Source organism: Mercenaria mercenaria, chromosome 12 (assembly GCF_021730395.1).
Source record: "Mercenaria mercenaria strain notata chromosome 12, MADL_Memer_1, whole genome shotgun sequence".
Classification (NCBI taxonomy): Eukaryota; Metazoa; Mollusca; class Bivalvia; order Venerida; family Veneridae; genus Mercenaria; species Mercenaria mercenaria.
Genome location: NC_069372.1, coordinates 65372222 through 65387820, shown reverse-complemented (window position 1 = coordinate 65387820; position 15599 = coordinate 65372222). Strand labels below are relative to the sequence as shown.

Here is a 15599-nt window from a genome sequence, read left to right as displayed (position 1 = left end):
TCAGCCAGTGTCAGTGTGTATGTCAGCATGTAGCTTAATTTCTCTCTAGGGTCAGGGCTACCTATATTTGGCATAGCTAATGCTTTGACTCCATATTTGGGGATAACTTTCAGTATGTTGTAACTGGTATAAAAGGGGTTATTTTCATGCTTTCTTGGCTTTTTGAGGGATATTTCCGGTTTTTCACTTGGTGTTTTTAAGTTTTTCAGTGATTTCTTTCAAGAGACCTTATCATTTTGAAACAGTTGCTGTACATATTCATTATAACATGATTTTAGTACGGTGTTCCGTTAGGGCCGTCGTGGTTTCGCGTTGTCGTCCTATGGGCGAAATCGCGAAAACACGATGCGATAAAGCGAAAACACGATGCAAAAAATAAGGCTATGGCCCTAACAGTACACCGTACTGAAATCATGTTATAATGAATAATGTACAGCAACTGTTTCAAAATGAAATTGAAGTCGAACTTTGTGTCTTGTATAACTGTGTGAAGCTTGTTAGTGGTATGATTCCCACACCAAAGGGGTGAAATTTTACTTACAATGCACACGTATCATACAAATGGATCCCATTAAGACAAACTGAAGAACTGACAGATGGAACAATTGGAATACTGCTTATATTCATGATTATGACATTACTAATTCATGTCTTATCTCTATGTTGGTATCTGAAAATGCTATATTTTTGGTCTCTAGGGAAAGAACTATTGCTCCTAAAGCACGAAAAGAAACAATTCCTCCCATATTGAAGATTACAAATTGATATTTGTTTATTTATCTGTACAATTTCACGTCACACGAAACAAAGTTAAATACTATCAACTGACTTTTTTCTTTGAAACGTCACATAGGAATTTTACTGTCTGTTCTGTTGAACACACTTGTCATAGATATGACGAGGCAAGTACAAGATACTCCCTCTATAAAAAGGTAAGAAAAGCATAGGCGATAACTTTTCTCTCTTACATATATCTCTCTATCACAAAAAAATGAGCGTGGCGACCGGATCGACGGATACGCCATTTCAAATATCTTTCAGTATACACACTAAACGTTACAAGTATATATTATATTTTTATCAAATTTGAACACTTAAAAATGCACGCGAGAAATAATAAACAGTAACGCCTATGTTTGAAATGATATAGATGATTAATGACACTTCTATTTCACTAATTAATGGAACTTTGTTATCATAAACATATTTCTCACAGGTATTCTCTTCAATTGAAATTTGGAATGTTAGCTGGTTAATGAACTTGACCATCTTCCAATTTGGACAGTACAAATAACTGTTAAAAGGGATGTGCAGGTTGATCATGATTTTAATACATCCGTCACACAGGGCTAAGTGTTCGAAACATTAACTGTCTGTTAAACTAACCATCAGCTGAATTATGAACTTGTTCGAAACACTGTTCTAATGTTTTGATTTCACTGTAAAGAATATTTAGTTTTCAACATCTATAGCTCATACACTTGTTTAACCAAGTCTTCTAAACCCTTAAAACTTGATCGACTACCAGCTTAAACACTTGTTGAAGTTTCGAGCGACTGGAATCTAATAAATTTTGATTTAGAATTTCATCTACTGTAATGACTTGAACTGACAAAAATGAGGATAAGGTGCATATTTTGAAATACTGGAATGCGTGTAATTAGTTCACATAAAATTTTGGTTAAGAGAACCTTCAAAAATGTGATAACAGCAGAAATAAATCCCATATGTTTAACCATTTTCTCTTTTATGATAACTCTTCGGAAATTTTAGAAGCTCTATAAGTTTATACTACGGTGTTCTGTTAGGACCAGCGCCTGTTCCCTATAAACGCAAAGCCCGAAGGTAAGACGGTACGATTGCGAAGCTCGAAGGTAAGACGGTACAATTGCAAAGCGCACGGTTGCGAAGCGCGACAGTACTATCGTACCGTCGTGTTATTGCAATCGGGCTGTCGTATTATCGCCTTTTATACTGCCGTGCTTCGCCATCTTACAGTCGCATATAGCAATCGTACTGTCGCGTTTTGCCATCGTACCGTCGTTCCTTTGCCCTTCGCGTTCATAATGAGCAAGCTGTGGCCTTAGTGGAATACCGTATTACACAGCATAGAGATATCTGTATTCCACTGTTGTATTCTACATTTTGTATGGAGCTCTCTTTGAAAAACAAGAGAAAAACGCACTTTCCGTATTTTACATATCATGAAGATTCACGCCTGAGAGTGAAGAAAGTCCAATATATGAAGCCATTCTTTACAGTATAAAACAGATATGTGACAGTTGTGAAATTAGGTCCTATGGGAATTTCATTTGCCTGAAGAAAAACTGCATTCCCAAATCAATCAATCGTGTTACGTAAAACACTTTTTGAACCACTTGCCCCTTCCGATGTGGGTTCGACCCTCACTCGGTGATTTGAATTCTTCATGTGAAGATACCATCTAGCTGGCTTAAGGAAGGGCGGTGGTTCTACCCATGCGCCTGCCCATGATGTAAAAAAGTACGGAGGGGCACCTGGGGTCTTCTTCCACCATCAAAGCTAGTAAGTCGCCATAGGACCTATACTTTGTTGGTGCGACGTTAAACCTAACAAATTATATTTGAAAATGTTAAGGCGGCATCTAGCTTCAACATGCATTTGGATAGGACATAATATCAAGCAACGGTCCTCGTTTCATTTTAACCAAATTTACAGTTATATTGCAGTTATTCGTATTTAATAGGCGGTCAGTTTTAATATTGACAAGGCATTTATTCCTCGATTTACTTTATGGACTGTCCCTGCTGAAATATTTGAACTACTGCTAATGCATTAACAAGCACATTTTTATTTGATTATAAAAGGAAGTTTTCAATTTCTGTTTCGCTAATTTTAATGTATTCTACAAATCACATCACGGTGTACACATTAATAAATATTTTATTTGCCGACTGGTGGGTGGCCGCCGCCTGGTGCATGACCGCCGCCTGGAGCAGGTCCAAACCCGTGACCACATCTGCACGTGCCGTCAACGCAATGAAAATCTCGGTCACAATAATTGTTAGTACCAGGAGCAGAATTTTGGCAGTCCGTAATCGCTATACACGAGTGCTGCGTGGCTAAAATTGATAAAGTTTTATATTAAATCTATTTAACCGTCGTTTTGTATAATGCCAAGAATATGCAACTTTTGCTTCATTAAGTGTTTTAATTCAGAAATAAACTTTACAGGTCCTAAGATATTAAGTTGTCTCCAAATTTTTCCAAATATCTAAGTTACTATTTTTCTGTTATTGAAATTTGTTCCTTTGTCCCGTACAGTCAGTAATTTTATTTGGCGGCCATCCTGAATTTCAATAAATAAAGCATTAAATTTTGGTGTCATTCATGTGTAAGATAGTACGTTGTTTGACAATTAATCTGTTGGTAGAACCTCACCATATTATACAATATTAAAGATCGAAAGAAAATATTTTTCAAACATATTACTTTGCACGCAGCTGCATACTGTTTTGTCGCATGTTAGCTCGTAGTCACGTTCTGGGCAGGTCACGTGGCTACAGTCGGAAAGTGTTTGGCAATCTTCAGAGACTGAAATAACAACACATATCAGAACAAACAGAATAAATAGACAATGCTGTGCCTTCAATATATATATTTCATATAATATTATGTTTCATATAAACAGCATTTTACTGCATACAGTTACACACTTATACCTTGGCTATTTGCATATATCTTGACTATTCGAAACTACCATCTAATTGATAATAACTGGTAACTCTCTTAACGCAATGTCTGCATATAAATTCCAAAACAATATTATTACACAATTTACATATAACACTGGCCCCTTCATAAATCATCAACACTATTAACATAAGGGCAGTTGCAGAGCGAGATGTTTTTTCATAAAGTATTTGATGGTCTGAAACAAACTATTACTCCATATGACAGTCGTAACGCAAACAGAAATTGCACGGAAGTAAATGAATTTAAATGCTATTCGGTCTATAAAAGATTCCTCAGATATGTAATACAAAGCAAAGTAATACACGTGTTACAAGACATGTTTTAGTATTAATTTTTCTAATAATACTGCCTTTACAGAAACTCTGTTTATATATGATTCAAAAATAAAATAAAAATAAAAACAGCAAGATGAATCAAATGTTTTTATAGATTATTTTCTGTACTGCTAGCTTAAGGCTTAGAGAATATTTGCGGACTGACCAATCAGTGACCTCCAAAACAAGGTAGCTATTACCGGCTTAGAGAAATTCTGTTATTTTTAAGAAACAACATATCCCAAATAGTAATTTTGTCGTTGAATAAAATCATTGTTCAGATGCGAAAGGGCGCTCTGAATATTTATCTAAACACTGCATAACTCATGATATTTAATAAATATTCGCTGAAAACACTTTTATTTATACACGGCGTCCATCCGACAAAAACGTGTGAATATATACTAGCTTACCTGCAATACCGACACAAACAGCAATTACTAAAACGATCTTCATGATTGTGGCTCTCTTTGTCGACGACAGTTAAGTTCTGTAACAGTTGTGATTAGCATTGGGAAAGAGTGCCTTTTTATCTACTATGTTATCATAAAAACGTGACATGGATTTGACCATGTTTTCACGATTTTCACAAAAAGTCCGTTAATGACATTATCCTGCACATAAACGGCAACCGAACCGTCTCTATGGCACGACATAACGTGATCGTGCCAACTGACTGCTTCCAAAAGAGTTATGTAACGTGATGGTAACAATAGCAGTCATTTAGTAGATTAAGTACACTCAAAAGATCAAAAGAATGGTGCTTCTATGCTTCTTTAACGGAGGGATATGGAAATACCCGATGTTTCGCGATGGTTCCCAGCTTTGCTTACTTATTGTTTCATTTCACGTTTCATTTTTAAAAAAAGACAAGAATAATATTTTCTGTACTGCTATGTAAACGGTAGGATAAGCGTATCAAAGAAATTGTTACAGATGATGACACGTGACTGTACTGAAAATAATGTGGGTAGGTGAAAATAACGAGATGCCCGTTATTGCTCGGCGGAGCAGAAGCGCCAAGCGGGTTATGTATGCCCTGTTCTTTGACTCCGATGGTATTGTGGCTCAAGTCCGTCCCTGAACACATTAGTGTTACTGGTACATATTACCACTGGCGCCAGATCAGAAAGAAAATGCCTCTGTACATTGTTATACCCTACCCCTAGGTATTCTATAAGAACCATGGTCGTGAACGGGAAAATATACTAACCCGTTTCAATCGCGCATTTCATACCTAAAACACGCAGTGGGGTAAATGTGTACTATGGATATCAAACAAGTGGTAATTTATCTTCCATTGTGTACCGGTCACTTTTTTGAATACCTCTTATCTTAGAAAAACAACGCGTAGTTTATAGTAATTTCAACATTACACAAAAAACTTGCTTGAACTTCCCTGGTGAAGTTCCGTTCTAGATTACAAAACCATTCTGATTGGCTGTTGTAAAAATGTATGTCAATCGTCATTTTACTACACGTGTTCGCTAAAATGTGAAAATGCAGCAAAATGTGCAAAATGAATAAAATATACAGAACAGATGCAGACCAATGTACGATTTCAAATTAAAGATCATATACAAGATGAATTTCATTCATCATTTCGAGTTTTAGTGTAAAATTGTGATTTTTTTAAAATCTGTTTTTGTTTGTTTACGTTTCGCCAAACATGTGCGCACTGCCGTGACCTCTAGACCGGATGTTCATTAGGGAAGTTCAAGCAAGTTTTTTCTGTAACGTTGACGAAAGCATACAATATGTGGATAATCTCAGTAATATGGAATATTGAGACAATGTGACTGGTGCACGATGGAAGATAAATTATCGCTTGTTCAATATACTAGGTACCCATTCACCGAACTGCGCGTTTAAGTTGAGAAATGTACGATTGAAACGGGTTAGTGCACTTTCCCGTTCATGACCATGGTTCTTATAGAATACCTAGGGGTAGGGTATAACATGTACAGAGGCATTTTCTTTCTGATCTGGCGCCAGTGCATATTACAAAGAAAATGTCCTCTCTACTGTTCTCGGCCACTACACAGCAAAGAGCTCAAGGAAAGGGGCGCGTGGCATAAAGCTGCTACATGACAAGGCCTCGGCCCATCGTTCAGCCGTAGTACAGGAATACCTCAAGGAGAATTATATTAAGATTTTACCACACTCACCATATAGCTCTATCTCTCCCCTTGGGACGTTTGGTTTACTAGCAGCTCATACTTAATGGCACCGCTTTGAAACGCGCAGCACAGTCTACACCAGTGTATAATCACTATACCTAAAGAGCACTTCCAAATTGTATTTTCTGAGTGGCTTTTGCGCCTAGAAAAGTGTGTACAGTCAGGTGGAGAGTACTTTGATGGTCCCACAGAGTCATTTCTAGGAAAATGACTGAGGTATGGATGGCACGCCACTATTGCTACTACTTTTCAAACACTCCTCATATTGCTGCGATTTGCATCTGGAACATGTTCCCGTAATTAAGTGCTGGGAAAAATTATGTTATTAATTACAAACAAACAAACAAGGTTATCACACGTGATGAAAGATTACTTCCCTGAATTAGGGGTTGTTCATGCTCAGTGCGTTCTAGTGGCCGAGTGGTTGGGGTCGCTGAGAACGAATCACTTGCCCTTCGCCGCTTTCGAGGGTGTAGCATTCTTTCTTGTGAGGAAGCCATACAGCTGGCTTATATATACCCACACTTGCCTGAAGTAATGTCTGGAGGGCGCCTAGGGTTTTCTTCAACCATAAAAGCTAAAGGGTTGCCATATGATCTATAATTGTGTCCATGTGACGTTAAACTCTTCAAAAAGAAGATCAAGTCAACCTTTTCTATATTGAAATAGAAATTGGAAACTCCACAAGTCACTCAACAGTACAAAAATGAAAACGTTTCAAGCTTGGTTTGATTGAGCCTGTTCATGGACGGTAGTGGAAATGCATGATACCGTCCACGCCCTCAAGCCACGGTTTGAGCAGTAACAAAGTAAAAAACGGTTGTTGATGTATACCTAATTTCATTTGAAAATTGAATTCGAGGAATTGAGTACGCAATTTGCAAAAAGCAGTTGCAATGTTTAAGAATAAAAAAGAATCAAAAAGTTATCGGACATGTAACTTGCATACAAAACTTTAACCAGGATTTTCTAAATATATGTCAAAGTTATGGGACTTGACCCAGTGAGGTTGGAAATTGACCCAGAAAAGGAAAAAAAAATAAGTTTCAAATGTATATGCCTTTAAATGACAGCCATACTTGCATGCAAAACTTTTACCAAGGTGTGATGACGACGCCAGGGTGAGTAGAATAGCTAGACTATTCCTTGAATAATCCAGCTAAAAATAGTGGTCATGAACGTTCTGATAAAATGCGAATGTCCACTTCATGTTGATGACGTAAACCTAGTTTCATTTGAACTGGATGAAAACCGAAGGCGGATTTGAGTACACAAGAAAGACGGACGAACGGACAGTTCAAATACTACATATACTCTATAGGAAGGAAGCCATGAATGTACAAAACACCGCCAGAATTACAACAATACCCAGTCTGGTTATATATCTACACATTTATTTTCTTCATAAGATGGTAGCATAACTTTATATTTTACACGTGTTCTTTATTAAAATATGTCTGACAATTAAGTAAATAAGTCTGTATAAATGTCTAATTTTCTGTAAAAATCATGTGATAAAAATGTATTTAACTCGATCAACTCGACTAAAATAATATTTATGATGATAGAAAAAAACCTGATTTTCACGAATGACGAAAGTTTGTTAAGGTGAGATCGTGACATGCTACCTTAACTATACAGTGCCTCCGCCATAACATTCTCATTAAACATTAAAGGTATGTGTGACAATTATGGAATGGTGATTTACAATGGAATGTATTGTAAAAAAGTATTGCAGTTTCTGTCTTCTTTGAAGTAAAATGTACAGTATGTATTTATCTCTCTTTCAGTTGTGTACAGTAATTTATACATAAAAAGTAAGAAACACAGCGAGGAAATGGCAAGAGCTGTATAATAAACAATGATTAAGTCGCTTCAAAGACATGCACTTACAAATGAACTTTCTAACATGGTTCAATTTGATTGCCAGTTAAACAAAGAAGAAGATCATGAAAACTCTGAATATTCTGCGATAAACAACGTTTGACGCGCGGACCGTTAAGAGCAGTATGACGTCAGTTGTGACGTCAAATTGCCGCAGGACGTGCGGTTCATTACTATCTGGATAAATGAAGCCCTGCATAATTTTATAAAAAATTTCAATGAACATGTAAGAATGAAAACAATCAATGTTTTTTATGGTTTGTAGTTTAATTTACCACGGTTCATCAATTGCTTAGATATTCAATTTCTGTGCGTCTGAACTGTGATAAATTTGATGACAAACTACTGGAAAGACTTGATTATTTGCTAATAAAATTTCATTAAAAATAGAAAACGGCTTACATTTATAACTGTAACATTACCAATGTATGTATTATCTCCGTGACGCTTTTATATAACATACACAACTGACAGACATTAACAAAAATAACCCTTGTATTTATCAGTGATCACATAGGTGCCTCTATCTCTTTTTCTGTTCATCAACCAAGTATATAACAAAATACTCTAACATGGTGAGAGAGAACAACAATCATTGCATATATAAACAATAATTAAGACACAACAAATGACAGACTTTCGTGTGGCATCTATAACAGAATGCCATTAAGAAAAACTATAGAACTGACAGATGGGGCTTAGTATTACAACTATAACATTACTAACACATGCATTTTTGTTGATGATATTGATATATGAAAATTCTCTCGGGGAAATGAGCATTGCAACTGAAAAACGAGGGAACAAACCTTTATTACCAAATGACAAGTTGTTAACTTATTTGTAAAATAACCAAATTTAATACTCTTAGCTGTCGGTTTTTTGTTCAGAAAAGTCAAAGCTATTTAGACATTTAACATCATTTTGATGGGGATAATTGTCAACAATAGGTTAAATCCACCAACAACAAAAACATTCATCTATAAAAAAGACTTATCCAACCAGATATTAACGAAAGACCGAACGACCACGACGGGGGACACGCTGATCTGAACAAACCGTTTTGAAACCACACTAACAAAGGTATTCTTTAAAATAACGCCTAACAAATTTATGAACTACACGTGACTGTTTGACTAGAACTATCGTTGGAAAGTGCAGAAACATCGTCCAGCTGACTTGGCAACGAGGCAGTGAACCAACTTAGCAGTGAGTGTAGATGGTATAATGACTGATCAACACTATATGTACCGCCATCTGCAGATCTAAATAAGGTGCGAAACACCCAGTGACAGAGACTCGGCTGACAACTGCATTTCAACGAAAGAACACTCCATGGAGTTACCCATTATTTTAATAAATAATCATCAAATGTTTCTGTGAGTTTTTCTTCAGAAATGGAAAGTTTGTTCATAATTAATATATACTGAGTGAATTCATTTATATAAATACAGATTACGAATTGGTAGAAAAACCATTGTCAAACTACCTTTTTTCACATCTGTCGTTCTTTACGTACTTAAAATTTCACGTTATATACGTATTACGTCAAATTACTTATAAATAATGTTTTAGACCTCTTGTTTGCATAATTCGTATGAAATGTGATTGATTTTTAACATAAAAACATATAAATGCTAATATGACATTTGGCTAACTGGAATGTATGACTTTAAAGCAAGTTAAAGTTTAATTATGAAAGACTTCCACAAATGGGACTCCAACCACAGTAAATCCCATATGGTCAGCCATTTTCGCTAACCCTTCAGTCTCTATATGATGGGTATAGACTCTCTCCGGAAACTTGAGGCCCCGCCTATGGCAACTTGCTTTAATTAACAAGGCACAACCCCCAACACCATCTAAACGTACAATTCGTCCCTCCGCCTTTAAATCTGGTAAATATATCCTCCGTGATATGCTGTATCCTTCAACTATTAATATATCTTTAGGCAAGTGTTCCTGATCCTCAATAGAAGCAGGAGTTTCCCGCCAAGAATTTTTATCAAACGTCCGTTTATAATCACCACTCTGAAACAAACATGAGGGGACAACAACGTCACTTTTAGCGAAAAGTAGCTGCTGTATCAGATCTGCTGGAAGTTGTTTGACATCGCTGTCGATCCATAATACGTAATCAAATTCTCCACGTGCAAGACCAATTTTAAGAAGCATGTTTCTGGATTTGGCTATATGCGCGCGCCTTTCATACTGACTTGCCCTATGGTGGACGTCACCCCATGCGCCATGGACGCCACCGGAAAAATTGAAATGGTACGCCGCTGCGTCATGAAAACCATAATTAGATTTCAAGTCGTCTGCTATCAAAGTTGCCATATCTAAAGTTCGATCGGTGCTGCTATCTTCGCCTAAATAAACCGACAATAAATCATGTGGATAGCTCAATTTTGCCAATTGTTTCATATAATTATTCAATACATGGGCAACATCACATACAGGAGTCAGTATTACTATTTTGTGTGTAAAGATAGCTCTTGGCAATGCTAAATATTTCCGCGTTATGTTAGACGATAGATATGGCACAATGTCAGACTGCGAATACTCAGGCACTTTGGGTATGAAATTCAACGGATTGATTGCACTAGATGCATACACCCTTTCATCCACACTCCCGTTGTTTGATAGTTTGATTTTATCGTTGCTGTCTCCATTCAGCAGATCAAACCCCGCCACTGCGTCCATCTGTCGGCCTCGAATTTGCAAATAAGCGTCTTTCTGCGCACGTTGTTTACTGTACGAATCAAAGTCGTCCCTAATTGCTTTCCAACGGTTATATGCTTTAAGATATTCTGTTTCTTTCGGCGACGTGTTTATGTCGTAAGCAATTATCAAAATAACTCCAAGAAGCACCAGATGGAAGTAAAACAACATCATTAGAACTCGGCGATTGCATACAACTGACATTTTTCTTAAAAACATTGTTTTCTCCTTTTCTTTGTTGTTGTTTTCTGAATATGATTTGTTGTTGTTGTCTTTTCTTCTCCTTTACACGCAAAACAAGCACTTAGTTACTTCTTGAACTGGCCTTTAGTATACATTTTTATTTTCGTTGTTGAAGGTATTTTATTTACTGTCATTTGTTCATATTTCTTTTTACATTCGCAATAAATTCGCTTTTGTTGCTCCAAACTTCAAACACGCTGCCATGTGTCTAATCTGAATATTCTTTCGCTTACTCCATACTTTAAATTTGACGTTATTTTTCTTCCTCTGTATTAAGTGCACTTTAGCCGTTAAATTTCACACTAGAGTCTTGAATACGGCATATTATACAGACTTTACTGGCATGTAATTTTCAGTTGCTTCTAACACAAATATTTCCCTCTCCTTGGAAAAGTCCCAAAGGCGATATTGCGAAATTCATATAATGAATATTGGACGTTTTATAAAATGCACCTCAGCTAAAAATCAAATAATAATCTGACATTTCAAAATGTGCGCCTAAAATCATAAATTTATCTTCAAAAATGATCACTTCAAAATCCAGCTTTGACATTAGTAACTTAATTTTGTCGTTAAATACTTTAAGACTGTGCTCTCGGTCAACTCGGAATCGTAAGCATTATTCACAAAACTTAATGGTGCACTTAGTGAATCAAATATTTTACATTTAAATGTAAAATGCGTGTATTTCCCATCAGTTTTAATCCATTTGGATTGAGTCTTCTGTCTTTGAGAGCAGTAAATCTAAAATTTATTATGAGGCATATTGATCAACAATTTCTTGAAGCGCCCGATATTAATCTTTCCTAAATCATCTCTGATCTGCTGTCACAAAATCGCTCGTGGAAAATTGATTTTTATGTAACAACATCAGCTGATACAACTGCCATTACGAAATTCAATTTGCGTTTTATTTGCAGTCAACTACTTCTTCACATGCAATGTAAGTTCTCCAACAGGAAGCATGCCGCAATTCAACGCACTGCTATGATCTGAAATTAAAGTATTTGTAAATTTAGAAAAATATGATTAATAAATTTGCGTCGATTGTAGATAAAGGCATTTTATAAAACCTTTAGAGATTCCACGAGTTAATTCAGGTATTAACAATTCTCGACACGAATTTGTTTGAAAGCATTAAGATGAGAAAAGACTAAGGAGTCGGAGGGTATAGAGCTTTCAGGACAAATTCGTGCCGAAGATAAGTTCGACCATATGGTGCTGAACCCGATATATTTCAATGACATTAATTTTCTTCCTAAAACTACTTTTCCAAACAGGCATTCTCTTAAATTATTTCATTAGATGAATAACTTGTGACGATGATTTTGATAAGGCCGAAGAGAACCTTGAACGGGCCGGTTTTTTTTTGGTCAAAATTTTGTATCAGAAATTCTTTTAATCTTTATCTCAACTATGAGTCAAAACACAACAAAACTGTAAATAAAACTGAGCTTCACAAAAATCGTTTGATACTGACGCCACTTTCAACGAAATGCCATCAGGCAAAATGATCTAAAAGTGCCTCATTAAGGTTAGACTGGTGTATAATAAAATGAGAGACATTTACATCTACTGTAAATATGGCCAAGTTTGTGTGGTTGCAACGATAACATAATTATACATCTATGATTTATTCAATTCAGAATCGGTCCGACCGAGCGGCCATTAAAACTGGCGTTGTACTTCTGGCGATTGCCCAGAATACCATACACTGCCTCTACTGGAATTATATTTATTAACGAACAGAATCGACAACACTCAACATTAGGACATGGGCTCAAAATGGTGTTTTTTGTTTGTTTGTTTTGTTGGACTTAAACCAGTCAACCCAGGAGAATCCGATCGTTCAAAATGACTGCTATTAACCCGCAAACCGATATGCCATCACGCATCGACTCTACAGCCATATGTGAACAATTTCTCTCACAATAACTAGATGCAAATATCCCGTAAAATTAGCATAACTGATGTCATAGCATTTTTCAGGAAGAATACATTCCGTTTAATATATTCAACAGTAAACCAGTTTTATTACTATTAAATAAATCAAGTATTAGCTGCATTTTTTATGTGATATTATATCATAATACGATATATTCAAGCATGCATGTATAGGTATAAGCGCATTATATACATGTACATATATGTATGTACTATCAGATTAGGCCCAACAAAAAATGTTTGTTTCCGGTAACATGCTGAAAAATAGGGTAGGTGGGTTGGTAAATTTTGGGGAGAATTTTTATTTTTATTAAGTGAGACTTTTCGGAAATTATTTTTGTGTCAATAACGGATACAAATAAGGGAGTTATGCCTTTAGAGCATCAGTAAGTTGATTTCTAACATCAGGCAGTGACCATGTTTAAAGCATAAGAAGTGCAGTTTTGCAACTTTTTGTTAAAAAGTTGAAAAAAATCTCCAAGGCCATAAAAAAATTTAGGGACGGGTCAGAAATTTAGGGTAGGTCGGGATACCGGAAACAAACATTTGTAGGCCTAGAAAAAATGAGCAGCCTCGTAAGGCGTAAAAAAAATTGTTTGTTTCCGGTATCCTGACCTACCCTAAATTTTTGGCCCGACCCTAAATGTTTTTATGGCCTTGGAGAATATTTTTGATCAACTTTTTAACAAAAAGATGCAAAACTGCACTTCTTATGCTTTAAACACAGCCAGTGATGTTAGAAATCAACTTACTGATGCTCTAAAGGCATAACCCCCTTATTTGTAATCATTTTTTGACAAAAAAAAAATAATTTCCGAAAAGTCCCCCTTAATAAAAAAAAATTCCAAAAAAAAAAAAAAAAAAAAAAATTCCGAACTACCTACCCTAATTTTTTTCAGCATGTTACCAGAAACAAAGAATTTTTTAGGCCTAATACACCAAAATAATAGCTATCCAATGCTTGTATTTAAATTGTTGTATCAAGCGGGCATCAAGGTCTAGTTGAGATTCAACTTGAAATCTGGACACTTAGGCAAAACACTATAAAAGATCAGTTATTGCATTTTAACCTTAAACAAACCCACTATCCTTGTCTTAAATACATGACGAAGTTATAAATAACTTAACATATAGCCGATTACACAGGTAAACTTTGATAACATGCTGGAATAAAAACAAATGAACAATAACAAACACTTACCTTTAAATAACAGAACTAAATTCTTGTTAGATGTTATACCGCGTGTTGTACATTTTAAGTAATACATTCATTGTTGTTAAAAATGTAAACAAACTTCCGCCATTTTTCTCAGGTAAATAAAGAGAAGACACTCTTGTGTGAGAATGAATTACCGTGACACGGCTTATCGCTCTTGCAATCAAACTAAAATTCGATTATATTATAAAAGATGTTATCTGTATCCTTGATAAAGATATTATCACGAATCAAATGTCAAACTGATATCAACTTGAGATGAAAACGTTTAGTTTTAGTTAATTTCAATAGAATGTTATGTTACACCTTTAGGTTTAATTTAAAATCTTTCTTTATTGTATGCCTTTTTGTTTCGAGAGGGCCGTATATTAGACTGACAAAATATGTAAACGTATCTAATTATCTTTTATTATAATTTCGTAGCATAGTATAGTAGTATTAGTATCGTGCTATATGAGAATCAGCACTGAAACAGAAATGAAACCCCGGATTAAAATGTGTACAAAATAAAAAAAAACTTCATGTTAAAGCACCATTTTATGCCCATACTTTACTTTTCATATAATCTGTTTTCATTGTAAAAGCACGCATTACATAGAGTTAGATCGCAGTGGTCCAGTAGTTAAACAGCCTCGCATCAAAACCACGGGTCGTGAGTTCGATTCCCCGTCCAACTAAAATATCCAACTTTTGAATGATAGGCCTGTGCACGGTTTCTTTACGACTGGAATAATACAGAACAATCTTCTAGAGTTGGAGCGTCTTCTGTACTAGAATCTTTTAGATGAGTCGCCTGCACGGGATACCTGTGGAGACAATGAAAAAAAAACGTACACTCACAAGTCAGATCTCTACTGAACCTTTGATTGTTTGTTATATTATAACTTTTTTAATTAGAAAGCCCATCCTTTTAATATCAAAGCATTTAAATATTTTTTTTTTCATTTCAAACCAATTTCTAATACATGTATAATATTTGCGTTTGATGGATACCGGGATAATTCATCAATGAACAAAAAGGCAAGCGCATTTATTACCAATTTATCTTGACAGTGCTTCAAGCAAAAGGATGTTTAACAATTTACAATATTGAATTTCTGACGAATTTTAGTTCAAAATATAGTTGTCAATGGAAATCATTGACGAATAATATTTACGATATCCATAACAGAATAACAATATACCTTGTCAGATTCTCGTTTTCGTTTCAAATAACTTGCCTGATTTTTTAATCTGTTCATACATTAAAAACTCTGACATTCTCATGTGTTCCTTAATATCCCCGCCTTACAAGACCCCTGATACAACCCTAAAAATCCCACCTATCCAAACAGTACTTATTGGGCTTGTTTTCAGGGTTGT

General features: G+C 35.6%; 2 protein-coding genes across 3 annotated transcripts; both read right to left on the bottom strand.

Annotated features, from left to right (window-relative positions):
* Positions 1–2889: 2889 nt before the first annotated feature.
* LOC123534260 (uncharacterized) lies at positions 2890–4543 on the bottom strand. The gene is made up of 3 exons (XM_045316427.2): positions 4463–4543; positions 3472–3573; positions 2890–3101 (listed from the first exon to the last, which is right to left on the bottom strand). The coding sequence occupies exons 1-3, from the start codon at positions 4503–4505 to the stop codon at positions 2923–2925; spliced, it is 324 nt and encodes a 107-aa protein (XP_045172362.2). The 5' UTR covers positions 4506–4543; the 3' UTR covers positions 2890–2922.
* A 3058-nt stretch (positions 4544–7601) lies between these two features.
* LOC123534147 (uncharacterized) lies at positions 7602–14965 on the bottom strand. 2 transcript variants are annotated; one of them, XM_053520235.1, is made up of 2 exons: positions 14832–14965; positions 7602–12069 (listed from the first exon to the last, which is right to left on the bottom strand). In XM_053520235.1, exon 2 carries the CDS (start codon positions 11051–11053, stop codon positions 9803–9805), a length of 1251 nt encoding a protein of 416 aa, XP_053376210.1. In that variant the 5' UTR covers positions 11054–12069; positions 14832–14965; the 3' UTR covers positions 7602–9802. The 2 variants fall into 2 exon arrangements, with proteins under 2 accessions (XP_053376210.1, XP_045172178.2); XM_045316243.2 differs by lacking the exon at positions 14832–14965 and adding an exon at positions 14223–14376.
* Between the last annotated feature and the right edge of the window lie 634 nt (positions 14966–15599).

What these genes read in the sequence shown, in the direction of transcription:
- LOC123534260 (XM_045316427.2), bottom strand. Translation starts at nt 4,505, where the DNA reads ATGAAGATCGTTTTAGTAATTGCTGTTTGTGTCGGTATTGCAG. An exon ending in TGTTTGTGTCGGTATTGCAG is followed by an intron (nt 3,574 to 4,462) that starts GTAAGCTAGTAT and finishes TTGTTATTTCAG; the next exon opens with TCTCTGAAGATTGCCAAACA. An exon ending in AGTATGCAGCTGCGTGCAAA is followed by an intron (nt 3,102 to 3,471) that starts GTAATATGTTTG and finishes TATCAATTTTAG; the next exon opens with CCACGCAGCACTCGTGTATA.
- LOC123534147 (XM_053520235.1), bottom strand. Translation starts at nt 11,053, where the DNA reads ATGTTTTTAAGAAAAATGTCAGTTGTATGCAATCGCCGAGTTCTAATG.